This window comes from Podarcis vaucheri (genome assembly GCF_965113315.1).
Source record: "Podarcis vaucheri genome assembly, chromosome: 1".
Classification (NCBI taxonomy): Eukaryota; Metazoa; Chordata; class Lepidosauria; order Squamata; family Lacertidae; genus Podarcis; species Podarcis vaucheri.
In genome coordinates, this window is record NC_138759.1 from 135,579,910 (window position 1) to 135,607,828 (window position 27,919).

The 27,919-nt window shown below is 41.4% G+C and overlaps 3 protein-coding genes and 1 long non-coding RNA gene across 12 annotated transcripts in view; 3 read left to right on the plus strand and 1 right to left on the minus strand.

Moving 5' to 3' along the window:
- RCBTB2 (RCC1 and BTB domain containing protein 2) overlaps positions 1-4,743 on the plus strand; it is a 28,522-nt gene extending 23,779 nt beyond the window's left edge. For 4 of the 6 annotated variants that reach the window (XM_082195706.1, XM_082195708.1, XM_082195711.1 and 1 more), the window contains one exon: positions 1,120-4,743. In XM_082195706.1, the coding sequence (XP_082051832.1) occupies positions 1,120-1,260 (141 nt within the window). In that variant the 3' untranslated portion in view covers positions 1,261-4,743. The remainder of the gene's footprint in view (positions 1-1,119) is intronic. The other 2 variants (XM_082195707.1, XR_014213047.1) reach the window with 2 other exon arrangements.
- RB1 (RB transcriptional corepressor 1) overlaps positions 4,051-27,919 on the minus strand; it is a 179,503-nt gene continuing 155,634 nt past the window's right edge. For all 4 annotated transcript variants that reach the window (XM_082233973.1, XM_082233972.1, XM_082233974.1 and 1 more), the window contains 10 exons: positions 21,035-21,153; positions 17,642-17,781; positions 15,229-15,374; positions 13,707-13,811; positions 11,682-11,795; positions 10,972-11,138; positions 9,514-9,544; positions 7,820-7,959; positions 7,151-7,200; positions 4,051-5,158 (listed from right to left, as the gene is read on the minus strand). In XM_082233973.1, coding sequence (XP_082090099.1) covers positions 5,085-5,158; positions 7,151-7,200; positions 7,820-7,959; positions 9,514-9,544; positions 10,972-11,138; positions 11,682-11,795; positions 13,707-13,811; positions 15,229-15,374; positions 17,642-17,781; positions 21,035-21,153 — 1,086 coding nt within the window. In that variant the 3' untranslated portion in view covers positions 4,051-5,084. The remainder of the gene's footprint in view (positions 5,159-7,150; positions 7,201-7,819; positions 7,960-9,513; positions 9,545-10,971; positions 11,139-11,681; positions 11,796-13,706; positions 13,812-15,228; positions 15,375-17,641; positions 17,782-21,034; positions 21,154-27,919) is intronic.
- On the plus strand, positions 15,383-16,874 carry LOC309525325. The gene is made up of 2 exons (XR_014216143.1): positions 15,383-15,626; positions 15,932-16,874. It is a non-coding gene; the product is annotated as an uncharacterized lncRNA (long non-coding RNA).
- LPAR6 (lysophosphatidic acid receptor 6) lies at positions 25,841-27,758 on the plus strand. Its single transcript, XM_082209267.1, has one exon. It carries the CDS (start codon positions 26,583-26,585, stop codon positions 27,615-27,617), a length of 1,035 nt encoding a protein of 344 aa, XP_082065393.1. The 5' UTR covers positions 25,841-26,582; the 3' UTR covers positions 27,618-27,758.

Below are 27,919 nucleotides of genomic sequence, written 5' to 3' on the forward strand. Positions count from 1 at the left end.
TAACAATTTCTTTTCAAATGCTTTTTCTTTTCTTATTCAGGCTGCTGAGTATGGTTCATATTACTGGAGCCAACTTTATTTTCAATATTGGCTGCATTTGCAGAGGCTGAGCTGTGGCTTAGTGCTAATGGGCTCAGATGATTTCATTGAGATTTCGGCATTGCAGTTGGACTAGATCCCCACAGGTTCCCTTCCAACTCTGCAGTCCTGTGATCCAGTGACTGTTTGAAATGAAGTACTAACAAGGATTCTTTCAAAGCGTTAATTCTGTCATGCAACAGCAAACTATCACTCGGCTTTGGAACACATTTTTTTTTTTTTTTAAAAAAAAGCCTGACTAGCTTTTCAGGTACCTTTTAACTGAATAACTTTCTAAAGAAATGCCTGAAGTAATTGATATTACAGTTTGAAGTCTTGTTTATTCTGCTATATTTTACTCCAAGACGACCCATTTGTCCTAAATAGAGCCCAATAAGGCAGACATGTATGTACAAAATATTTTTTTTGAATGTGATCCCATTGAGATCCCAAGATGAAATTTTGTAAGTAACTCTTAGAAATATTCAATAATACATATTTGGCAATTTTAAAATCATATTAATTTTTAAATCACTTTTTAAAATTTTAAATTTTGTATCTTAACTTTAAAATTTAAAGTAAGCCCATCATGTGACAATAGCATATTAAAGGTTCTGAAGAGATTGGTATTTTTAGTTTTGAAATATCTCAATTCTGGGCTGAGCTTTCAAGGTTTTTGTGTAGTCTGGCAAGGCCAAAATTGTCATTGTTTTTTTATTTCAAGCCCGCATGACTCAAAATTGGGATGAGATAAAAAAATAAAATTTCAGATTTAAACTTAGTTTTGATCATTCAACAAGTGTACAAAATATTAAGAAAATTGAATTCCATGAGGTTAAAAGAACTGGATCACTTGATATAGAATGACCCGCAATTGGAGTTACCAGCCCATGGGTGGCAGCTGCTGTCAGAGTTTACTTTGAATTTCGGCAAATGTCAGTGCAGGGGCTGTAGCTGTGCCTGGAAAATGTATCCGCCATGTCGCTTCACTTTGGGTGGTCCCATTTCCGCTAACATATTTAATACTTATTTCCTTCCTAGGAATTAGAGGAATTTTGCTTTCGGTTTTGCATAAACCACTTGACTGTAGTTACTCAGACATCAGGCTTTGCAGAAATGGACCACGACCTTCTGAAGAACTTCATTAGCAAAGCCAGCCAAGTGGGAGCCTTTAAAAACTGAAGGAAAGGCAGTTGCAGAAAATCAAGGTATTTTCACAAGGGATACTCATGAAGTAAGTGCTGGAAAAAGAGTACATTTCGTGAATGTAGTTTGGCTCGCAAAACATAGCCACTAACTTCATGGAGCAAAAAAGGCTACGGGACTCTCATAGCCACCCCCCCCACCCCCGGGATATCGTTGCATCCTCCTTTATGTCACTTGTTCAGCTTTGAAAAACCTTGCAGAAATGCTGTTTGGCAGTTTGCATTGGCAGCATTCAGGAATCAGTGTGCTGCCCTAGTAAGGGAAAACTCCCCCTCTTAGTGCTCTTAGGTTGGAAACCTAGAAAAGGACACAGTGCCCCTCGTCTATTCACTTCACTATGTTCTACTGTTTGCCACCTCTTGGCTTTAGCTTGGGCATGGACAGAATTAATGTCCTCTTCAGTTTGAGGGACTAAGTAACCTATGCTTGTGTTCCAAACATGTATTGTAGAATTCAGTGGAATTCTCTAAAATTGTATTTGCTGAACCCTTCAGAGCAACATACTATCCTAAGTGAAATTCAAATGGTGTCATTCTATCAGTCTCTCTGCTGCAACAATGGGGCAAGCTTTTGTGGGCTTTTGACAGGGAATTAAATTGCTCCCTGGTTTAAGTCTAGGCTAGTTTTCAGAAATCTAAACCCACTTAAAAGCAAGTGTCATAAAAGCTCCAGCTTTTATCAGCCGTCTACAAAAGTGACTGCAGTGGCAAATAACCTCCTGACCGGGATTGAGATGTGCTCAGCAACCAGAACCTACAGTATTTTTTCTGCAGGTTGCTTTACTTTTTAAAACAAGCAAGCAGCAACTGGTGTTTTCCTCATTTGCAGGTAAATTTGGTTATTATACCAGCCTCTGCTGTGGTTGTCATTTCTAGGCTGTCACACACTATAATCCTCAGAGGCAAGAGGAGGAGGTAGCAGCAGCAGCAGCAGCATCGTAAACCTCTTTTGTACTCCAGGCTACAAAGTCATCTTTCAGTGAGTGCCTTTTGCAGCAGAAATTACTTCTCTACTTCCATCTACCCAAGGGCAGGTGGTGGAGGACAGTTTACATTAATATGTCAGAACATCAATAAAAGAAGGAGGAGCAGTGGAGCTGCTCTATGGAAAAGAGGTTGGCTGGGGGAGAAAACAAGTGGATTTTTGAAGAGATTGTGTTCACTTACCTTTTTTAACTCTGGTTTTAAATTCTGCCAACCTGTATGTATAATTTATTCTGTAGATCTTGGGGGCCACTGAGCTCTTCCCCTTAACTACTAAACTTTGCTTAACTCTTCCTCCTCCACTCCCACTTCTACGGCTTCAGATATCTAAATTCAACCTTCTTCTCTAGTCACACGCTCTTACAGGGAAATCTCAACAGGAGCTAGTTCCTTCACTGTTAAAACTGGTAGAAAATACTCAAGTGTGTTTGACTAAGGTGTATTTTTAGAACTAGTCTTCTAAAGCTCTTCCATGTATGTGGGAACTTGAAAACTGCTTCAAAATCTGATACATATGTGTCAGAGAAAGGCCACAGCAAAGTGAAATGAGGTGCACAGAAAAATGGGGAAGAAAATTGGTGTTTCTAGTCTACAAGGTAAATTATAAGAGCTTTTAAACTTTCCATTGGTAGAAAGTATGACTGGTATTTACCTGAAAAGTAGATTTGTAAGGGTGTCATGCTGTCACTGTTTTGGGGGGAGTTGTCCTGGTGAAGAAGGCAGGAGCGATAAGCTCTTCCCCCAGACTCACCAAGCTCAAGTTCTGCTGACTGTAGAAGGAGCAAAAGGGGAGCAAAGCGCAGGCAAGAGCAGGAAATGGGGGGCACCCACTTCTTGAAGAACTTACTGCTCCTGCCTTCCTCACCAGGGTGACAACACCCAACCCAGTGACAGCATGACACAAGTGTTACTGCCAAGTAAACCTTGTGTAAGATAAAGCTATAAAAGTTGCTTATTTAATCATTATTGCTGAAAATCAGCATCCTTGTGGGGCATTCAAACCAAATTAAGGAGTTTTTACATGATACTGTGGCTGTACTTCTGTGATCTTTGGAAAGACATCCCGTGGCCACAGATTGCATCAGCTCCCTTTCTGAGGATGAAGAGATCCTTGGTCCTGCTTCTGCCACAACTGCCCTGACCAGACCAACCTTGGAGATCCAGTGTCTCTAGGGCCAAAAAGGGACCTGCTGGCTGGCCGGCAACCATGGGAAAGTGACCCAAAGGAGCGAGTGCATTTGCTGTCCCCGCCCATGTCCACCAGCTGAGGCTCCTCCACCCTCATTTCCAGGGCTGGCGAGAGCTTGGCAGAGCATGAGAAAAGGAGGAAGACACTGCTCTCTCGCACAGTAACCCAAAAGCCACAGCTAGGAGGGGGCAGAAGAAGGGGCTGCAAACCTCTCCAGCCTATTTGTATCTGGAACTCAGAGCACTGACACTTTTTCGCCCTAACCCTTATCTGAGCATGTGAACCTGAACACCTGAAGAGAAAATGGAACAACAACAAAAGGGCTTGAGGGCAGAGGGAGGGATGGCAGGCGAATATGAAACTGTATTGTAGTAATACAAAAACCCAAATAAACTAAAGGTGAAAAAGCCCTAAAAATAGTTACACACTAGTATTTTGCTAGCAATCTGACTGCATTGAAATCACTATTAACGTTATACTACCAATGTTTGTAAATGTGTATTGTACTGAAATAAACATTTCAAGAAATGTAGTTTTTTTTCTCTAAACCATAAATCATGCAGCATGAAAATAATCCATACTTGGAGACAAAGGTGAGAAAAAAATCCATTTTTATAGTTCACCTCTAAGCCATCCTAGGACCAAAATCAAATGCACAGGGTTATGAGAATGCAAGGTCATAACTACAAGGAAAACTATACTGCTGCTTACATGAAGACTATCCCTTCTTACATGAAAAAGTGAAATTAATCCTTGAAGCAGTAATATTTATCTGTATAAAGAATAATACTTCCAATGGACAGAAGTCGCCTTTGCTTCAATACATAATTATAATAGGATAGTTAAACTTTAGTAGCCAAAATCTTAAACTTATTGCTAGTAAAACCCCAGGGTTTCATTTTCATAGCCTAGTTAAGCTTTAAAATTCAACCACCTATTTGCATGAAAGCTTTTAACATCTTTTTTTGTTCAAGATATGGATGGAAAAGAGCACATTTAGTATTTTGTACTGCAGAAAAGAAAATGGTGAATATGCCTGTCAGTACATTTCAGTAAAATTCAAGAAGCCCACCAGATTACAAAAAGCAAATAAGTGCTTGAAAACAAAAGGAATGAAGGTGGAAATATTAATGAGGTACAGCATCTTTGTTTCAGTAGTATGGCTACACAGTGAGCTGGATCCAGTCCTACTCAAGTACAATCAGCTTTTACACCTCATGTTCAAGTTATACACATTATTGTAGATCTTAGTCCTTGCATGTGTAATTAAATTATGTATGAACTGCTTTTTTGTTTGCTTGTTTGTTTCTAATAGTGCATGCAAGTCGAAAACTGAAATGACATTTCTTAAAACACAAGTGCATTTTGACTGTCTACTTAAATCTCAGGTGCCTTTGCTCTAAGGAATTTGTATAAATAAAACGAAAGAGTATTAAACCACCAATGCTACATTTGGAAGCAAATAATTTTTTACTTAAAAAACCCATATATGTGGCAATTAAGTAGCTAATATTGCATACTGCTATAAAACATTGGCTATAAAGCCCAACTATTTCAAATTAGCAAATGACAAGATAATGTAGACAATAAAGATACAGCAAAACATACAATTCACATAATGTGGAAGTTCACTTTTGATCAGTGGTTGAAGTATCAGCTCCATCATTCAGTTTCTGGTTTTGTATTCTGGTTCGAGTAGATGCTAAAAAACAAGCACAACAGTTTTACTTTGGGCATTAAATAGGATAAATAAGCGGAAGGCAAATAAGCAGCTAATCTGGCCTTTGTTCTACAAATGTGGTGCTCATTACAATGGACATATGAAGAGAATGAATAAAAACAGTATCAAGAGGAATAATGAAAAGTTGGCACAGAAAAACCTGGGACTGCATCAGTTATTAAAAGGACCTGACTTATGAGCACAAGGGGGCACGAAACCCAACTGAGTCCAAGAACGCCAGCACCGGAGACTATCACAGTCGAAATCAAGAAACCCAGACTTAGAAAACTGCACAGCTGTTTGTGCATGGCCAACACCCCATTGGTGTGAATGTTTTGCTTTAAGCTACTCCCAGACTTTGGATCTCCCTCCCTATACAGGCTAAACTGCCTTCCTTCTGCCAGCAGGTGAATTTCAACAGGCTTTTGGGAACTGACTGTTTTTAAGGAAAAGGCTGGTGCTATGCTGCTTTTATTGTAATGATCTCTGTGTTTTAATAGATCTTATATACATGCACACTTTTTAATTCTATTAATGTTTTAACTGTTTTTAATGACACCCCCCAAGTGTTTTAAGCTATTTCTATTTTATCTGTAAGCTGCCTTGATTCCCTTTCAGGGGAAAAGGCATCCTGGATGCCACTTAATATTAAGTCCTCTGGTCAGTTCCATGAACAACTAAGGCAAAATCATTCAGTGCATCAAAAATTCTACCTCTTCGTCTTGAAGAGGTATATACACATATACCCTGTCTACATGAAATCAGCTATTATGACAGCCTTTCTCAGTATCGCCCTGAGCAATTTGATCAGGGGGCTGATGGCACCCCCCCCCCCACCCGAAGCACTAAATTAGCTTTGGGGCGCAGTATCACCATGTGCAGCATTCCTATGGAGAAATCTTGCCCTTTGGGGATTTCTAGCTTGCTGGACTCTGTGCCCTATTTGACATACCGAATGATGCCCCCTCCAGGGCTTCCTTCCCTGCCTTTACTATGGATTTTGTATTCAGAGCTAACTGCATCCCACTGGTTTTCTCCAGTCTACCATGTTCTCCATATGCCCCTTATATCAATGCTCTCCTCTTAAGACCAAGCACGAAAGCTCACACTTACGGACTCAGAGGCGTCTAGCATTGGAATATAAATTTATACACAGCTTCTCTCCTTATAAAGGAGAGACAGAATCTAGGCATTGAAAGTGTAGTGGTGCATGACAGCAGTTCAAAGAAGTCAAAGCACCACAGACTAAAACCAAGTGCCAAAGACATTTGAACAAAATTTCACCTTCATCTCTAGGCAAAGATTTATTCTGAACTGGACCCTCCTCGGTTCCTATCAACTTTCCCTCTACAATCTTTTAAAGCTGCTTTGCCACCTTTATATTTTAAGTGTCAATAGTTTGGTTCCATGCTGGTTCAAGGGCAGCTTGCCTCTCTTGTACAGGCTTGGCTCATCCCAAAACATTCCCCAGTGCCAAATAAGTCCAAGCCTCCTCCTCGCAATACCGTCTCATCCACACACAGAGACCAATCTGCTGCCAAGCTGTCTCTGGGCTTGGGACTGGTGGCACCTCAGAGGCAGTTACCTTGAGAGTCCTGACTCAACATCCTACCAAGCTAAAGTTCACTTCTAGGACCTCACAGCTACATTTCCCTTTGTCATTGGTGCCTATGTGCACCATGACCACTGATTCCTCTCCAGCACTATCGACAAGGTTACGTAGACAACAGGCAGCACCCACAACCTTTGCACCAGTCTTGTATCCCCATCACAGGCGGCTTTCTTGTTCCTAATGACTGACCCACGACCAAGATCCCTCCACTCCCCCAGAGGAGTAGATTTGGCCTGAGAGGACAATTGCTCATGCCTCAGGGAAAGGGTCCTTTTAAGGGATTGTTCCCTTCTTCCTCCTTTCCTGAGAATGTCACTCTCCGTTATATTGAGAACTATCTTTCCCTGGAGACAAGAACTTACTCATTTCTGCAAGCTTTTGTTGGAACTTGGAATCTCCAGAGAGGTGTTCCCTGTAGAGAGAGAAAAGAAAGCATGGTTGGTTGGCTAGTGTCCCAGGGCAGCAAATGCGTATGTGCTTTCCCACTGCAAACCAGATGAGAACATGGATACATGTTTGGCAAATGGCACCGAATGACTTTCAGTGTACATTGCACCTAATGTCTCTGTGGAATTTCCAAGGGAGTGAAGGAATCTCCTTCGGCAGATCAGAACATAATTTAATCATTTAAAGCAGACAGAGTTTCTCATTCAAGCTTAATGTGTGTGTGTACACACTCACAGAAAAAGACACAGTCTACACTGCACTTTAGGCATTTGCAAAATTTCATTTACTGTATGAAACCAGTTATATAACCATAGAAACACACACACGCTTCACCAAAATTTCCAGTGTCGTCATTTGCACTGCAGAAGAAACAAGCCACATTTCAATATAAAATACAGCAAGACTTAAGAGCTGCTTTGGAAAATTCAGAAACTGCCTTATCAATTTGTATAAAAATAAAACATGTTAATTGCCATAATTATACATGCATATGCTTAGCCAAACATTCCATTCTCCTCTCCTTTTAGAAAGTATTTTATATCAATGAAGACAATTGAATTCAACCACTTTAAAAATAAGCTCACCTTCCATCTGCTTCATCTTGTCCGATATCAAAGTGCAGCCTCTTCAGAGGTTTGGGCGCTGTGCTCACTTCCGCATGGCGTTTTAGATTATGATCTCTGTTGCACACCATCTGGTTTATCTTCTGAAACTTTTCAGAAGTCTAGAATGCCAGAGAACCACACAAAAGTTGAAATCCATCCATTTATCTTAGAAATACAGTACTATGGGTTTGATCCAGAGTTGCCCTTCTGTTTGTGGAGGGAACAGATCCATCACAACCTCCCATGGTGCTCCAGAGGTCTTTCCACCTATCAGAGGGCTTCCCCTTCCCTTCCTCCAGTCGAACATCACTGGAATAGACCTCTACCAAGCACAAGACTGGATTAATTCATCAAAGTCTCAGCAGGGAAAATACTTTTTTCTTTTCCTTATTTCCTGAAACAGCCTCACATAGATTAGGATAGGGAGCTGGTGTTTATTTGTTTTTATTTTTTAACTCTCCAAACTCTAACCATCACTCCTTCTGGGATACTGTACTATAAGCTGCTGAGTGTTAATGGAGGGAGGAAACACAAAAAACCCTGAGCCCAAGGAGAGAATGGAAGTTTGCTTGCTGTGAACTTGTTCAAGGTCCCAGCCAGCGTGGAGCAGGAGCACTGCAGACCTTGTTCAAGCTTAGCCCAGGGGGTAGGGAGGCCACTCTTCCTTGCCACCCTTCACTATGCTAAAAGGTTCAGGTAGGAAGTGAAGTGGCAGGTCCCTGGAGGAGACCCTGGAAACCTGCAACCACTCCCTGGGAGAGAGGGGCCAGTAGTCTGACTGGCTGGAAGGCAGATTCCTGTGATCTCACCTTTGCATGGTTGGAATGCAGCCAATGGGGCAAAAGTAAGAGCCCTGTCCATTTGCTTCTAGCCCCACTCACCCCTGGCGTGTGTCCCTTGGAAGGCTGCCCATGAGGGAATCCAGACGTCAGGATGAAAGAGGGTTGCAACCCAGATGGTCCACTCAGTATGGACCATCACAGTCAACCACTACAGTCAAACGCCTTGGTACTCGTACGTTTCGGCTCCCAAATGATCGAAACCCGGAAGTGAGTGTTCCGGTTTTCAAATGTTATTTTGGAAGCCAAACATCCAATATGGCTTCTGCTATTGTTTCCGGTGCACCTGAGCAATCAGGAGCCAATCAGAAGCCGCGCCTTGGTTTTTGAACGTTTTGGAAGTCGAATGGACTTTTGGAACGCATTCTGTTTGAAAACCAAGGTATGACTGTATCTCATTTTTGTGCGGCTCTGCTCACTTCTAAACCAACTGGAATTCAACCACTTTAGTTCGCTATTAATGATGGCGCTGAAATCAGAAGGGCAGGAAGATGACCGGGGGGGGGGGGGAGGAGAGTGTTTAGCCCTTTCCTTGTTGGTAAATTTCCTCTCAAAATTGCCCTCCTCAGGCTGCTCCTGTCTCACCTCAGTTAGGGGAAGAAAACAGATTCTTGTATCTTTTTGCCTGAAGGAAGACATGTAGCTTGATGGGTGCAAATTGTGAGGGGAAAGAGCCAACCACAAAACTGCGTCACGCGCTCCTTCCAGGGTGTCCAGAAGATGTTCTTTATTTAAAAAGATGTAAGGGACGTGTTGTAGCTCTGTAATGTGCATCTTGACCATAATACTCTAAATCCATTTTAAAGCAATTATCCTTTCAAACACAAAACTCACCCCAAACGATTCTCCTATTGAGACCAATATTCTGCAAAAACAAGAATGGGATAAAAACATTACTCTCATTTTTCTATTAAACTGATGCCAAAAAATTACAGGTAAATTGCATCTTCTGCTTATTTTACTTCTGCGATGGCAGCTTTGCGTGAATGGGTGGGAAATAAATAAGTGAATAAATGGAAACTGAAGGAAACCCACTTTCCATTTATTTATTTTCATCTTCCCCACCTGCCTAAAGCTATGATCATGGGTTTGCCCAGCTTTGGGAAGGAGGCGCAAGGATAGATGGCTAGATGGATAGATAGATAGAACTTTATTCACAATAGCCCATGGCCATAGCAACAGTGAAATATTACAGTACACTCAGAAAAGGAAGTTTGGGAGGCACAAGGACTGTAGGACCCTGCCTGAGCTCTTACGCCTCTCTCCTGAAGCCAGACTTGGGCTTTGAGAAGGCATCAGCAGGGCTCTGGGACCCTTGCAGGGGGAGAGCTTCCGGGGCTCCTGGCTTCATCTGTTTAACCAAACTCTCGCATAAGATGAGAGTTGCCTCATATACAAGGCATGACATGTGAAAACTGTCACGTTCGCAAGAGGAAGTTGCACAATACTCCCCATAACGCCCAACTTGCTCCTTTTCACCCAGATTTAGGAAGTGCCAAGTCTTATCAGCTAGACATATCCTGTTCCAAGGAAAGAAATCAAAACTCATTTTCTTAACTCCCTAAACTAGAACACAAACTACTCCTGAGGGGGAGGGGAGAGAATGCTACAGACAAGGACTGATAACCAATGATATCCATATGTTCAACCAGTCACAGTGAAGTTCCTAGTTTGGGCATGATTCTAATAGGCTGCTTGGAGGTGCTTCATTTATTTGACCCAACTAAACTAATTCTCTTGCTTCCCCTGCCCTTTCCCCCAGCCCCTTTTCTTCAGATCACTGAGGTTTCTGTGTCAATAGCCCATGTCAGAGGCTTCATTTGGCTAAACAAGTTTTAGATGAGATAGTCATGACATAGCTAAAGTAGAAATTGAAAATCCAGGTTAAAAACATCAGACTTTTAATCCTTAATACTTTTTAAGGTTATCAATAATACTTCCACATTATTTTGAAAAAGTTTTCATATAAATCAGTAAGGAATATGACATAGCAAAAGCACGTATTGCTTGTAGTTAGTTTACTAGTTACTAGCAGCACCGAATAATTCATATCATATCATATCATATCATATCATCATATCATATCATATCATATCATATCATATCATATCATATCATCCCCCTACCTCCTGTAGCAGATATGGGGAAGGGGGACGAGATGACAGAGCCCCCTAAGCATTCACATAATGAAGGTGTAGCAAGAGTCTGATCTTTTCAGCCCAGAAACAGAATTCTATCTAGCTTGTTTTTGTGTTTGATTCAGTTATTTGCTTATAGAAACAGGTTACCTACTTTGACCTGGGTGTCATTTTAGTGGGTGACAACAGCCCCTCAGAGAATTTGTAGGGACTCTTCAAAGGTGAGATATAAATGTTGTTTCCCGCAGGGACACGCAAAGGGGAATGAGAAAACTTGTAAGGGCTGTGAGGAAGGTGTGGCAGAGACGATAATGTTGGAGGCTGTTAACATGAAAACATATGATTATTAACAACATCATAATCAATTAAACAGGCTAGTTCCTTGTTACACAAAAAAGGCCTCCAAGCTACTTGCAGCATATTTAAAAACATAAGGGTAAGTAAGACTAGATTATAACTTTATTCTTTGGTGATCACTCGTAGCCGAGTAAGATTGTCTTCCATGAATATGGTCTTAACAGTGTGTCAGTTTATAATATAGATACATTCACATAAAAACTCAAGTCGTTGGTTTAAAAATGCACAAAATAATCTACCTAACAGCGGCAGAAAGCTTTGACGTTTTTATCGGGCACCAAAAAGATGTCAGCAAAGGTGCCAGGCAGACCAGGCCGCGGAGGGCATCCCCCCCCCCCATCCCTGGTCCTCATCCTCAGAGCCTCCCTGCCAGAAGGGACTTGTAGAAAGGCATGAGATGAAGAGCTAATGTAGTTTCATATCAGGATAGGCATCCTGTAATCCAATTAATTTTTGCTCATTTCTTTTAATTTACACTAGACTTAGGACAGGAGCATAACTACTTACTTTATTGGAAGCATATTGCAAAATATTAGTTTTCAGCTTCTGCATGAATATTGAGTTGTAGAAGACTATAATGGAATCATATCTTCCTTCCCCAATCAAAACACACTTGAAAGTCTGGACAGGATTAGAAAGTTATGTATAAGCTCTCTTTAGTAATTGCTCTCTTTAGTAATTCTTCTATTCTTCTACATAGCGCAGTCCTAATAGAAGGGTGCCCATTCTGAGGTTGGATTGCTTTAAAATTGCCTTTAGATAGGGCATTCCTGGATCTAACTCAGGAACTGCAAAAGTTCAAGACATCCTTTAAGGAACTAATGCATCCACACTGTTCAGCGTATGCTATCATTTTCTCCCCCCCCTTTTATTGATACTTTCCCCACATAGAAATACAATAAAAAACAAACTAATTTAAATAAAAAATGGAAAGGAGACAAAAGAAGAAGGAAACAAAATGAGAATGAGAAAATATATTTATGTTTTACAAAGCCCTCTCTCAAAGGTAGATCTTGACCCTTGTCTTAAACAAAGGGGGGTGGACCCTCCCAGCTCTCTCCTGGGAGCTTCCCTTTCCCCTCCCAGCCTCCCCCCCCCAGGAGATTTTCCCTTCCCTGCCTTTCACACAGAGTCCTTTGTCAACCATCACCTTCCTTTGTGTATTAACCCAGAATCGAGAACATCGAAAAGCAAAACAAGACATAAGCAAGAATAAAGTGAACAGAAGAAGAATGGGGAAAAGAATGAAAATAGGAGATAGAAAAAGAGGAAGAAATAAAAGAGGACTTCTGATTCTTCATCTGTCAATTGTGTATATAAAATTATTCAAAATAAAAAGTGTTCACTCCAGGGTGCTATTCAACTGTTTCTAGGGCAATGTCCCACGGTTCCTCCCCAATATTTCAATCCCAGACACTTCAGGTTCATTCACTGTCCTTTCCGCACACAAAATCCAAAAGGGGCTCTTCAACTGTTATTATCGCTAAATGTCAAGAATTGTCTTCCTCCAGTCCAGTATAACACCTTTATCTCCAAGAAATTCCAACATCTCTAATTAGAATAATAACCCATAATTATTTACTTGTTGTATATTCATTAATTCGTTCCCTGTCTTCCAATCCCTTTTCCTGCTGGCCATGATTTCCCATCCTATTTTAGAGAGAAAAGTTCCTTCCATTTCCGTTTCTTCCATTCTTTTCCCATAAGAATCGCCAGAAGCTTCCTCTGAATTCACTTCCACTTGTACACAGGATCCTTTCCCTCTCAGTTCTATCTCTGTCCCCTCAAGATGTTTAATGTCTCTTATCAATGGTTCCATTCCTTTCCTCCAGCTCCACAACTCCATCATTTACCTGTTTCACTCCTCTAGACACCTGTTTGGGTCTCTATTTCACCATCTGCTGTCTCTTGCTTTATCATTCCACTCTCATATTCAGGCAGATCCTGATCAGTATTTTCCCCCTCAAAGGCCCTGTGTATTTTTTGGTCTGCTCTTTTTCTGATCTACTTTCTTTCACCATTCCATGCATCTCAGCTCTGAGCTCTTTCAGTCGCTCATCTAATAATTGCTGCATGATATCAATAATCAGTGGGGTGTTCAACAGTGTCTTTGCTATACTGGGTTCTGTTATTCTCCCCATTAACAGTCTCTGTCTTGAAAACTTATTTCTCTTTAAGTAAGCAGTGCATTCCTTTCCAGCGCTAAAGAATCCTGTTTTACTTTTGCAGCCAGCACCTCCCAAACATGACAGAGAGTTAAAAGCAATATAAAATGTAGATTTTTTTTTTAAGCAACCAGAGTGTCCTTATCTTTCTTAATGCTACCATTTTCTTATCATGATATTCAAATGTTTTCGACAACGGAAGAAAAGTCTTTTTCTCTTTCGTTTTAAATGTCTATCTCTGCTGGGACAAAATGGGATGGCAACATATTTTCACAATGCCATAATGTTTCAAAGAAATGTTAAACCCAACTAGCAGCCATAATTAAAATAGCTATATAGAAAACTGATACTGAAAGGTTTCCCATACCTCTTGATTTGCATTAGTGAGTTCCTTATATGCTGTCACAATAGTTTTAAACCTGAGATCAATGTTCTTCACCTTGCAGATGCCATACATGGAGCACATCATTATCTATGGAAAAAACAGAGAGTGCCTGTCAGAACTGGACATCAATGAAGCCCCTCACTTCCATTTTGCTCCCTCACAGAGGTTATAAAAGATGAACTCTAAGCAACCACTCAACAAATGGAACTACACACTATTTGGAATTACCTAAAAGTTTAATTGATTTTAAGATTCCTATGTTGATTTCTATTAAAAGCAGCCATACAAATAATAAAAAATACACAAACAAAATTATAACACAAAAACCAGCAAGCACTTGAATACGCCACTTGTTAAAAAAAGGGGGGGAGATATCAATTTTAACATGCAACAAAATTTTAGAAAAACTGCACCAAATCAACCACTAAATGTTTGGGAGGATAAAAAGTTCTTAACTTGTCACGGAAACAACAACAGTATTGGTACCTCCCGCATGTGTCTGGGAAAGACGTTTCATAAAGCCTGGGGCCATCACTGACAGCGTCTTCTAGCTGGTCTCCACCCACCTAATGTTCACTAGTGCAAACATCTGAAGGAAGGCCTCTGATGCTGACCTTATATTTCAGACACATTCATGTGGGACAAGGCAATCCTTCAAATGCCCCAAATTCCCAGCCCATTTAGAGATGCAAAACCTGGCAAACCTGTCTTAATCATAAACCTGACCTGTGAGATAAATGCAATACGTAATAATTGAGGAAACAAATTTATTGAGAGCTGGGCTCTGCTTTATATTTCTGGAATGACAGTGCCAATGATATTTTTCTTTTTAATTTAATCACAGTACTATAGAGTGTTTTGCTATGTTGTCGCTTTGTCCCCCCCCCCCCATATTCTATGTCATGTGTTTTCCATTTCTTCAGAAGCAAGGATGTTTGGTGTATACTTCAAGTAGTCCATATGTTCCATGATGTCCCACAGTGCTCTGTTTCTCACCAATGCTATTCAACAACTGCACGAAGCTGTTGGGGGAGAGGAGGTGCCATCCAGATGTTGAATGCATCCATCTCTATTACTCTATTACTCAGTACCACAAGGAAACAGAAGTGTGTGGTTGCAAAAGGAGCTGGCAGATGAGCTAAGATTTAAGAAGGGCATGTATAAGAAGTGGAAGAAAGAGGAACTCACTAAGGAGGAGTATACACAAGTAGCTAATAGTTGCAGGGTGACGGTCAGACAGGCTAAAACTCAGAATGAGCTCAGACTTGCAAGGGAGGTTAAAAATAATAAATGTTTCTTTGGCTATGTCTGAAGCAAGAGGAAGAACAAGCAAGTGGTCGGTTCTCTGTGTGGAGAAGATTGAGAAACACTACTGGGTTTCTCAAGAATACACACTTACTTCGCAAATTTCGCACAACGTTTCTGAACCATGGAGAATTTAAAAAAGAAAGAAGCATAAGCTTACACAAGACTGAAATCAGCTCACACCCGCCAGACTCATTACCTGGTCTAAGTGCCGGTCTTTCATAAGTTCATATTCATTTTGCAGTGTGTGATGAAAGAGTGTCCAGATCAAATGTTCAAGTTCAGGGTGATCAGACAGAAGACGCGAACATAAATTTTTCAATCGCATATAAGCCAGCCAATGCACTAGAGAGGAGAGGGGAGAATCATCTTCAAATCACTGCTTGTCACAGAATATTTAGCGTTGCAGAAATTTAAAGCAAAGCATTGTGATTTTAAATGGAACCAAGTTCCAGCCAACAGCCTATTTGGCAACACTACAGCATTTCTCAAATGCATTGTTGCATTCTGCACTTTTGAGCAGAGCGTGGTATGTCAGAAAAACAGATCTGCTTTTGATGCATCTACTCTTGTTTTAAAGAAATTATGCAGCTTTGGGTTTAAGAATACAGTGGTGCCCCGCAAGACGAATGCCTCGCAAGACGAAAAACCCGCTAGACGAAAGGGTTTTGCGGTTTTTGAGCTGCTTCGCAAGACGAATTTCCCTATGGGCTTGCTTTGCAAGAAGAAAATGTCTTGTGAGTCTTGCGATTTTTTTCGCTCCCCCCCCTTTTTCTAAGCCGCTAAGCCTTTAATAGCCGCTAAACCACTGATAGCGCTAATCCGCTAATAGGGTTGCTTTGCAAGACAAAAAAACCGCTAGACGAAGAGACTTGCGGAACGGATTATTTTCATCTTGTGAGGCACCACTGTATTTACTGTATTAAAATGCATGTGTGTAATAAATTAAAATGGTTGTTTCCCAGCTATTAACCAGCCAGTCGGATATTTGATATTTGCAGGTTTAAATCTAATTTCCAGTATTTGGCAATATGTTTTTGCCCCTGAAAATAATGTAAGAGCTAGCTATAAATCATTTAATTCTATTTCTCCTTTTAAATTACCCAGCAGGATCTCTTTCAGATACAGAGGGAAGGTGGTATTATATAATTTGCCAAATATCAGTCCAGTCCAGTGGTACCTCGGAACTTGAATGTAATCTGTTCCAGAAGTGCCTTCGGCTTCAGAAGCATGGCTTCCGATTGCCTGACAGCTAGGTTTCTGCACAGCGGAAGCCATGTTGGACGTTCGTGTTCCGAGTAACGTTCGAAAACCGGAACACTTACTCCTGGGTTTTCGTCATTCAGGAGCAAAAATGTTTGTGAATGGACATAATAATTAGCAAATATCAGAAGTATAAAACATACTGAATTTATGCAGATTTAATGCCTTTGGTATACTGCATTAACTTTTTCCTTTAATAGGCATGGATTAAATTTGTTGGAATATGTTTAAATATTGATATCCAGTCTATATCTTGAACGAAGTCTTTATTCCATTTCTTTCTAAATGAAAAAGAAAGCTGCTCAGTTTTTAATAAATGGTGAGATTTGCTGATAAGGTTCGGTGAAGAAGAACCTCTTATGCAAGTTTCAAATTCTGATTAACTGATACTGTGTAGAACGTTTTTGCTCAAGAGATCTTAAGATATTTTCCATTAGATTTTGTTTACATAAAAAAGTCTCCCCAATAGTGTGCTGAGTCTTTCCTTGTTGCTGTTTGTTATGCTACTGATGTTAATGGTGACAAGTGAAGCCTAAGATATTGTATGAATCTGAATAATAAAGTTATTTTAACATACAATAACTTTGATTCTTGCTCAGTTTCTTTCTTTGATAACCTTTAAATCTATTCTAATGTATTAAAATTCTGCTATAGGAGTTCTGTCCTGTTTGCACTAGCCACAAGATGATTCAAAATTTACTGCACTACAATAGCATTCTTTTGATTGAAGAATGCTAAAAGATAAATATCCATCGGGACTATTTTTAAACTGAAATAAAAGAGAGATAAGGATCAGTGTTCTGCAGTCTCCAAATATATATGCTTGCATCACGAGTGCCCACTGCATAAACAAAAAGAATTTCTGCTTACTGATAGGAGTTACCCATCTACCACATCCTTTCACTCAGGAAGCTTTGAGGAACACAAGGTGCTGCAGCCAAAAGATCTGCAGAACACTGCATGCAGTTCTTTGCAAGCAACAGTATTTATTTCTCCATTATTGTGAATTGCCCATTTTTCTCAAATGTTCAGGACTGAAGCTCATTCCCTCCCCTCCCTGCTCCTGGCTGCATTCTCTTGATTACGTCTGTAATGGAATACAGATGATCCAGGTGAGGCAGCCATTGCTGCTGCCCTTGTGTGAGCAGAACAGAATTCCACTCCTGCCGCTTTCTTGCGCTCCCCTTGCAGCCCTTTACAAGCTCATGGAAGGAAGACCTTCTGGAGCGGCTTTTTGGGGTGCAAAGGTGGCAGTCATGGGAGGGAGAGAAAGGTGGGATCCTGTTGCAGTGGATTCTGCCCACTGCCTGAAAATAAAAATGTGTCACACACACACACACGACACCAACCTTTTTTGTAAAACAGTGAGAGAGAAGTAGATTTATAAGGTTTTTGAGGATGGTTTGCCAATGCGTGCTGACCATCTGGAGGAGGATATACTGAAGCGGAAGACACCTTTTTCTTGGGAGATTTTGTTGGGGACAGGTACCTATGGAAACAACACAAAATCAACAAGAATGGAACACTGGGTGCTAACCATGAATGGGACATTTCTCACAGAATAAGTGAGGGAGCCCACTTGGGGCTAACTATATCCGCCCACTTGCTCCAGGCAGGAAACATGTGGCTAAACTTCATCACTTCCTCCATTGCCTCTCCCCAGGCTTACTGTCACGCCCAGACATAGATGGAAGCTCCTCCAAGATCACAGATAACATGTGGAAATAATACATATGCAGAATATAGCATGGGAAAACTAGTCAGAAAACAGGGCCTCTAATGTAACTCTGTTGAGGGTAGGAATGCCCCATCCTTCAGTGATTGCTGCATGCGGCTTGGAGCAGTTTGTATGCAGGGTCTGCTGGTGGTCATCACACTTATTCTGCTGGGAAGTTGCATTCACAGTAACTTGGGAGCCAACTCCTAGGGGCCAAGGTCCCTTCAGCCCCCCCATAAAATATTTGAGGGGGATAGGCTCCCCCAAAGTTGATGGGCATCACTATTCAAATGGTGTGCAGGCACCATGGCTTGGGATCAGTTATGCAGGGCGGGGCTTTCCTGAGTCCCCCAAAATTTTATTCAGGTTGGCCCCCTGCATGGTAAGTACCATTTGGTGAGTGCACGGTCAGTGTTCCATTTTCCTAGCAAAATGTGACTGTGCAATGTACCAGGGCCTGTAGGGACACAGGGTGGGAATCAAAACACCACTCCCTGAGGCAGAAAAACAAAGACCACCACAACTGATGCATGTAGATCCACTCTGTAGTGTCTCATAAATGTGGGCACTGGAGCCCCAGAGAGCTGCCCTGGAAATGAAGGCTGCGGTTGCAGCTGCTGCCTTGTGGAATGTGCTGTGAGCCCCACAGGAGGCCCGAGATAAGGAGCCTGGCACACCACAGCTTCCCAAGCAGCCCCTTCAAGGCCTTTGCCTCGGAGCGAGGATGAAAGTGTGAAATGATTGTGTGCTTGTGTGCGCGCACAGAGTTCTACAGACATCTAAGGTGCCCCATGCCTGCTCAGGAGAGCATGGAGACATCAAGAAGGCAGCACTGACTCCTGTTCTCTGTGGAAAACAGGAATATATTATTACTCTTATTATTATCTTGAAGCAGATCCTTAGAGTTACAGTCGCTGTGGACTGTACATAGAAGAAGAAGAAGAAGAAGAAGAAGAAGAAGAAGAAGAAGAAGAGGAGGAGGAGGAGTTTGGATTTGATATCCCGCCTTTCACTCCCCTTCAGGAGTCTCAAAGCGGCTAACATTCTCCTTTCCCTTCCTCCCCCACAACAAACCCTCTGTGAGGTGAGTGGGGCTGAGAGACTTCACAGAAGTGTGACTGGCCCAAGGTCACCCAGCAGCTGCATGTGGAGGAGCGGAGACGCGAACCTGGTTCCCCAGATTACGAGTCCACCGCTCTTAACCACTACACCACACTGGCTCTCGCCAGATCTTTACTGATGGATAACACACTGAATGCAGACGCTCCTTGTGCCAATGGCATAGTACTCAGAAAAGGTGTCTTGGAGGACAGAAGCAGAGCAGTTTCACAAAGTGACTACATGGTCATAGCCGGAGAGGCAGCCCCCCCCCCAAGTCAAGCAAATAAATAAAAACAACTAACTAACTGACTGACAGATTGTGTCACAGATAACTCAGTTCTGCTCCCCCCCCCAATAATGCCTGCCCCCCAATCCTGGCTACACCCATGGTGAAAGTGTTGAGTATTGTGTGCAATTGCCATGTAGGGGATCTGTGTACTCTTAGTGGAGACAGAAGTGTAGCTTCTCCAGGAAATCTTTGGCATGTGGGTGGACACTGGGACTGGACAGACACCCTGGACTGAAGCAACTGGAAGACAGAGGAAGCCCTGGAGACACTGCTCAAGGGAGGCTCTCACAGAACCAACTCCCTGGGCCAATCAGGCACCAACAGAACGAGTGAGGGTCTCTCTCCCCCCCCATAAAATTGTATTAAAGCTCTTTCACAATGCAATAAGGTACCCCAGATCTCACCTGTAACTGCAAGCACTTGGCAGTCATTTTTAATATTTCTGTGCAATTTTACGCACATTTTACTTACTGAGCAAAACGAAATTATATTAATTTAACCAACATATCTTTTGAATTCTCAAGTCATGTTACAACTTTTTAGCACCCCTCAATTTTGAACTTTGAAAGTTTAAAAATTCAACATGCCCTACCACTGCAGTAATGCAACCTCAAGGTTGCCAATGAGTGGAACCCCTTGGTCAGACAGTCTCCACCTCCGAACAGTCGTGGCAGGTTGGCCAGCTCAGTTGGGAAAAGGTCTCCCCGTGTGGACCCCATGGAGATGCTATCTCATATGTGATCACTGCCTACGTCTGTGAACTTAAATGGAGTAGATGACTTGCTTCCAGTTGTTAACGGAAAAATCTGAGGGCTCCCTTGGACAAAAAGTAAAGACACCAACCAGGATAACTTGGAGCAAAACAGCAGCCTGTAGGCTTGGCCTTTATTGAACTGTTGCAACAGGGTATTCCCTTCACTTGCAAGAGGGAGGAAAGACCCAGAACAATGGGCTGCAAGACCTTATAAAAACTTTTGAAATTCCCCTCCTCTAGCTCAAGCCCACCCCCAGAAACATCATGCATACATTACAGAAAGGAGGGGTTGACATCATGCATACATTACAAAAGGGGTTGACATCATGCATACATTACAGAAAGGAGGGGTTGAGGGAGGAGTTGTGGTGGTAACCTGAGTGTCCAGTCACCTGGCTTTCCCCCTGCCCATGAGTCACTTCCAGGAGACAAAGGAGAGTTTGCAGTTTCCTGCCCCCAGAGGGAAGATCTGATTATTGTCCTTTGTTTCAGTCCGTGCTGAATCCACTACCATATGCAAGTTCTTTGTCATTATGATTGTCTTCTGTCTGGGATTATCAAGGCTGACATAGCAACTGGGCAGGGCTCCTGTGGATGTGCTGGAATGGTGAAGGGATTATGGCTGACCAGAAACCAAGCCACCCTCCTTTGATAGTAAATAAAAATGGAACAGTGCAAATCCAATGTATGGTTGATTTTCCATGAATTTATAACAGAAATGTGGCGTATGTAGTGTGTGAGTGTGAGTGTGTGTGAAGTTTGTGCAAACAGAATGATTGGGGTGGGGGGGTTCCTGCTACACAGTCAGAGTAGGCAAAGAGTCAGTGGACCAAGTGAGTATCTTTATATTCTCATAGGACTCTGTCCATAATTTTACTTACAGGTCTGCAGCAGTGTGGTTATGCTGAAGAGGCTGAGTGAAACAGTTGGGAGAGTCAGATTGGTCAGGCTGCCCACCTCGCTCCTTAGACTGCTTTATGAGCTCAAATAATGGTGAATCCTAAAACAAAAGCCAGCAACATAAGAATCTGATTAGTTACTGTACTGGAGTTCTCTTGAGTTTTTAAATAGCTGAAAATAACTAGAAAAGAAAAAGTCTACTACAATGGTAGGCATGTATTTAGATTGCAATCTCAGGTGGAAGAAATCACTCCTTATCTGTTAGCCTCGCCCTTATATCGCTTTCTGAAATCATTATTTGCATAAGCAAGCAGGTGCGCCTCAGCATCAACGGTTGAGTTTGAGTGACAATAATAGCTTTGTAATGCACAGAGCAGCTGTCTATGCACGAGCTGCAAAACAAATCAGGAAAAACGCTTTAGATAAAATAGATGTATGTTGTTTGGGTGATTGTGGGGGTTGATCTGAAATCAACCTAGATTTAATCTTGTTTGTGTCTCAGGTATCTTCTCTCTTTCATCACGGATGTTGGCTTCTTTTATGGCTGTATGTTCTGTATTATTGCTACAGGTTTGTCATGGCCTTTGGCTAGAACAATACCCTTATGAACTTGGAACCTGATAGAACTTGGCGATTTCACTAAACTCTAACCGGTCTGGCTGCCCATCAGAAATACAGAATTACCGGAAGCATTCCAGTTTTCTCAAGCCGCTCCCTTCCAACCTTTCAGTTAAGAACCAAGACAGGTAAATACTAAAAACTATTTTCAAACAATTCTTTATTTCTTTGTACTGGTGTAGGTAACCAGTATGTGACAAATACAGAAGAATGTTGTGTCTGAAAAGAACCGGGCTCAATGTTTTAGCTATTTTAAAATGCACCATTAGCTTCCTCTTAAACGAGGAACTGTTCAAGTTCCTCGTGTTTGAAGCAGGAACTTCTGAAAGGAAATCACAAGCCAGCCTCACTTCATGGTGGTGAGACCGAGACCCAGCCTCGTGACTCGGAATGGGCAACGCAGCCTCTTTCTGTAGCAGCCAGGGAGGTTCAACGGTGAAAGTGCTGCTTCTTCATCCAGCCTCCAATGTTACCTGGAAGCGACTTCCATTGAAATATGATGTACTTCCGACTAATAAAGCTGAAGTATTCAGTGAAGTAAGTAAATAATTCCACCAAGGGTTGCAGACAGAAACCCTCTCAGCTACCTAGAGACAAAAGGGACTGAACCAGAGACCTTTTGCACTTTGTAGAAAAGCCTTTTAGAGGAATAATGCAGAGTCCACTATCACACCCATAAAACAGGACTTTGTACACCCATTCTATGCACTTCTAACTACAGAAAATATTCCTTGATGGGGTTTTTGTGTAAACTTCATTATCTTAAATTCCTTTTCAAAGCTTTTAAGTGACACTTTAGGGTGCCAAATTACACATTATTTTAAACATGATTTATTTTAAAGAAATTGTTTAAGTTATGGGATAGTTTTGCAAAACCTTCTGTTACAGGAAAACATTTGACTGAAAAGTAGTCCAGTTCAGAGTTCCACTTGAGTCAACCTGTAAGCCTCAGCTCAGTTAGGTAAATATAGCCAGAGTTAATAGATAAGGAAACTACAGATTAGTAGTTCTCTTCTTCACTCTTCTAACCCATGAAGTCCTTTCAAAAGACAAAAAGAATCCTAACAATGCACTTTAAGTTTCCACTGCCTATGCTTGCAAGTAAGATTGCCAAATTGTTGACAATTTTAAAAGAAACGTTCAGTTCCCAAGGTAGTTTGCCCAAAAAAACAAGACTGAATATTATTCTGTCCTCTAAATCAAACAATTCCTACTGAAATAAAAGCCTCGGGATGTCAGCTGAGAACATCAGGAATAGTCTTCCCAATTAGGTTCAGGAAGAAAATACAAAAAGGAATAAATGATCATTATATTTTGCATACTTTACATTTTTCTGATGCTGAAATGCAAGCTCTTGTCTGTCTCTCACACAGCACAAGTGGACAGCGCATCTATGAATGTCTACCCATAAAAAAAAGTCAAGGGGGGGCTCACTCAAAGGTCAGCGGGTATAGTCTTAAGATTGCAATCACAGGCACATTTACATGGCAATAAATCCCACAGAACTCTCCGGCATTTCCTTCTGAGTAGGCACAAAAGATTACACCATTAAGGCAGTTCACAGAAGGAAAGATGAACTGTCTTTCCGTGAACTTAGTTTAAGGCACTTACTTCAGAAATTTATCTTAAGATACACGTCAAACTCCTCACAAAATAAAATCTCCCAAAGTTTATTGTTGTTTTTTAAAAAAGGTACATCACTAAGTCCTGTGTTTTGAGGACATTCTTACTCTCTTCACACCAACAAGGAGTTATGGAAGTAGGATTAGAAGGACCAAGAACACAATTTAAACATTTTTTTGCACCCCACTTCAGCTGAAAAAATTCTTTCAACATAGTTTGCTACTATTAGTAGTTCAGGGTTCCAACTTGTCACTTGAGTCTTCTGTGGCTGGGAGTGCTTAGGCCCAGCTCAGACTGGTTTGCCAGCTCTAGCCACTCCTGGACCGAGACAGGTTGACCTCTGGTGCTCATGGTCTAGGGATCTCCCAGTGAGACTGCAATGTGCTCCAGGTGGGGCTGCCACTGAAGACACAGCTAGTGCAGAATGTGGCTGCCAGGCTGATAAATGGGGCAGCCCGATGGAGCCACCAGCCACCAGGCTCCACACTAGTCCAGTTCAAGGTGCCAGTCCTAGAATACAAAGCCAAATGGTTTGGGACCAAGTACTTAAAAGGACTGCACCAAAACCAACCATCTTGGGCCCCATGGTTGGCAGGGGAGGCCCTCTTGGTGGTGCCACCTTTGGTTGTTGTCCAGCTGGACTGACCCATGGCATGACCTTCTCTGTAGTGCATAATGACCTCCCTGGTGAGGTGTGTCTATCACAGATTTTTAGAAGAAATTTAAAAACATTTTTTATCACCTTGCCATTAGATGGTTGACAGCCTTGAAATTAGCAACTGTGAAGGTTTGGGGTTGCTTTTAGGTGTTTCTAAATAGGCTGTTGTAGAGCTCGATTTTGTGGTTTGCCACCCTGGGCTCGTTTGGGAGAACATTGGGGCATAAATTTACTAAATAAATAATGAAAACTCAGTTCCCGCCATAAATTATGACACAAAAGAAACAGGCATTGGTAAGGAGGGGGAAGAAAGCAAACTCCGGCACTACTTCTAAGTTACAGAATTATTGTATTGACCAGCTGGAATGGAAAAAATTCAAAGTGTGGAAGAGCCAAAAGTTGCTGGCCTCTTAGGTTAACCCAGGGGTCTGCACCCTTTAAGACAAAAAGAGCCACTTGGACTCGTTTCCGAAGAAAAAAAAAACCTGGGAGCCGCAAAACTGGGAAGGTGACGTCGGGACGGTGTGTGACTAACACACGCACCACCCCCATGCGACGTCACAGCCAGTACAGCGCCTGCCACAGTGGGGAGTGTCGGGGCGCACAATGCGCCTCCTCCCCTCGCTAGTATCCGCCCCAGAGCCGCGGCAAAGGTGTAAAAGAGCCACATGCGGTTCCGGAGCCGCAGGCTGCAGACCCCTAGGTTAACCGATGGAGATGCTCTGCAGTCCCACTTCTTTGCTGAAGTCTGTAGAACAGTTGCTGCTAAATTACATTGGAGGGATAATACTAATGAAGTTGGTCTTATTAAACATTCCATCCAAATATCATCACCAATTTTCACTAATGCATTCTGTTTTTAGAGTCGCCCAAGATTAATTTCACTGGAAGATTAACACAGCATATTAAAATCACAGTAACATATATAGGGTTACATTTAGCCAGCCTTCCACACATGCCCTTTTTAGAGTTGACATATCCCAGAAACAGGAATCATTTCCCAAGAAATCATACTTGAAATTAGGGTGCAAAGCAGCAGAGATATTTATCTATTATGAGCATTTCTATACTTGTCAAACCATCCATTAATTTAGGTGATGCATACATACATAGGGGTGAGAAAGGTATTTAAGGGATGGGTGAGTTGACAGTGGGAAAATGCTTTCTAAAGGTCCACTGCATATTGTAGTAACATACATTTATGTAGCTTTGTAACTGTGTTCTATCAAGCACTGACAACTTGTCTTTAGGACCAGAACCTCAGAGTGATCTCTTCTCAAAAGTGGATGCTTTCTAAACTACCTTCTAATGCTCGCTTTGCACTTTGGATTGTGGAAGGTTATCTATGCTGGCCTGATTCCTTTTATGAATGACCTCTCTGGTAGCAAGGGCCTGAAAGACTGTGGAACAGCTGGGCACCTCAGAGGAATACAGCGCTTTCTGTTTCATTTCTCTACTATTGGATGCCCTCTGAAAGGAAACGCTGTGATTCACTTTACTGTCAAGAGGTAAAAAAAAGATATGGCATTTCAGTGTAATCTAAAAATAGGGAGAGAAAATGACTACTTTGATTTTTGAGTTACTATAACAGAGAATGGAAAAAGAAAACATTAAAGATGACTTCTAAGCAAATTTGCAAGTTCTTACATTCCCTGCAATGTGCCCCAACACCTACACTGAGCATTTAAAATGGAAATTCACTTATATTTAAACCTAATAACAGATCAATCAACAGAATGATGAATTAAAATGGTAGGCAGCCATAGAAATAAAAATGAAATGTAACTAAAAACTGCTTACTTAATTATACTTCCTAAGGCACACCTAACTTTTTAAAGTATTAATAAGGTTTTGATCTGCCACTCTGAGCCAGGTAGTCAAGTTTGCATGGCTCTCAGTTTGAATATATTTCTGGCATGGAAGGTTAAAAAAAAATACTTTTGCTAAAGAATTTGCAGTTGAGCCCTTCCTTCCTGAAGCCCAGCCTCCTCTTCCTGCCAGGTCACTTTAGCAAGCTGAGTAAGCAGGGGTGGGGTCTGGGCTTGCGGGCTCTTTAGTTTGCCTTCTCTGAACAAGCAAAGACACCATTTAATTGGCAGCTGCGGGGAGAGCTTAAGATCAGCAAGAAAATACTTGCTTAGGAATTTTATTCTTTGGCTTGCTTTCTACCCTGTGGGGCTAGAACTTACTCAACGGCGCAAAGGAAAGAAAAATGCCAGCGTAGTGCTAACACAAGGAAGTCTGTTCCCACGTAACTCAGAACGTAACTTTGAAACGGATTTACCTGAAGTACTTTCTACAGCACCACAGGAAGGATCAACCTCTACAGAAATATGTGAAGAAGCTAAGCTTAATTACACCTTCATTGTGGATGAGGAGATGCTCCCTCTCATCCAGAACTACTACGGCATTTGGAAGAAAATAATTATTTGCCAGTGACCAGCAGAATGGTATCTTCTCTGTTTAATACTGAAATTCAGCTGTGAAGTTTCAAAGTCAAGCTGGACCCATATGAAATCACTCAAGGACTGGTTTTGCGCACCATCTGAGGATTTCACGGAGACTACAACAAAATATAAGGTACGGCTTGACTGAAGCAGCAGCTAGTTTTAGCAGTTCATTGCATCACAATGCTAAGCTCTAACTGTTCTGCTGAAGACTCCTTCAAGTATACGTTGTACGGATGCATGTTTAGTATGGTATTTGTTCTTGGCTTAATATCCAATTGCGTTGCTATATACATTTTCACCTGCGCATTGAAAGTACGAAACGAAACAACCACTTATATGCTTAACTTAGCAATATCAGACCTACTTTTCGTTTTCACCTTGCCCTTCAGGATTTATTACTTTGCATCCAAAGACTGGCCATTTGGAGACATACTTTGCAGGATTTCGGTCACACTCTTCTATATAAACATGTATGGAAGCATTTTCTTTTTGACTAGCATAAGTATTGACCGTTTTTTAGCCATCGTCCACCCCTTTCGATCTAAGGCTATTCGAACAAGAAGAAATGCCAAGATCATCTGCGCTGCGGTCTGGATAATTGTGATAGGAGGAAGCATCCCTGCAAGCTTTTTCCAATCCACCAATGTTCATGTCAGCATGGAAGGACTCCCCCAAAGGACATGCTTTGAAAACTTTTCTGAAAAAATTTGGAAAACCTATCTTTCAAGGATTATAATTTTCATTGAAATTGTAGGGTTTTTAATTCCATTGATATTGAATGTTACTTGCTCCACAATGGTTTTAAGAACTTTAAATAAGCCAGTTACACTAAGTCGGAATAAATTAAGCAAAAAAAAAGTCCTTAAAATGATTTTTGTTCATTTGCTGATTTTCTGTTTCTGTTTTGTGCCATATAACTTTACCCTAATACTCTATTCCCTGATCAGAACACAAACGTGGATTAATTGTTCAGTAGTTGCTGCTGTCAGGACTATGTATCCAATCACTCTATGTATTGCAGTTTCAAACTGTTGCTTTGACCCCATAGTTTATTATTTTACTTCAGAGACTATTCAAAATTCAATAAAAATGAAGAGCTGGTCGACTAGAAGATACGATAACAGATTCCCTGAAACTAAGGGTTCTGACAAATTCGTTCAACATGGCCTCCAGACCATAAAAACAAGAATATTTGACAGTGAATCTGCAATATAAATGGACACGAGAGAATGGGAGAGACAGAATGAACCTTTAAAAAAATCTGTAGGTATTTTGTTTCTTTGTATAAGGAGTTGCTTGTATGTTTGTACATAGAACAATTAAGATTATATTGATTAAAGCAATTATTTAAAACTAGCCTCTCACAATTTATAAACTATGTTCTAATGAGAAAAAGCTTCAAATATTATCCCTATTGCAATAACGAACATGAAAAGGGATTCTCACACACCTTGCATTATTTTTTCTATTTTGTACATCAGAAAAGGTCACCGTACCATAACACTGGCTGCACTGCA

Coding starts and splice junctions, on each gene's coding strand:
- LPAR6 (XM_082209267.1), top strand. CDS start 26,583: ATGCTAAGCTCTAACTGTTCTGCTGAAGACTCCTTCAAGTATACGTTG.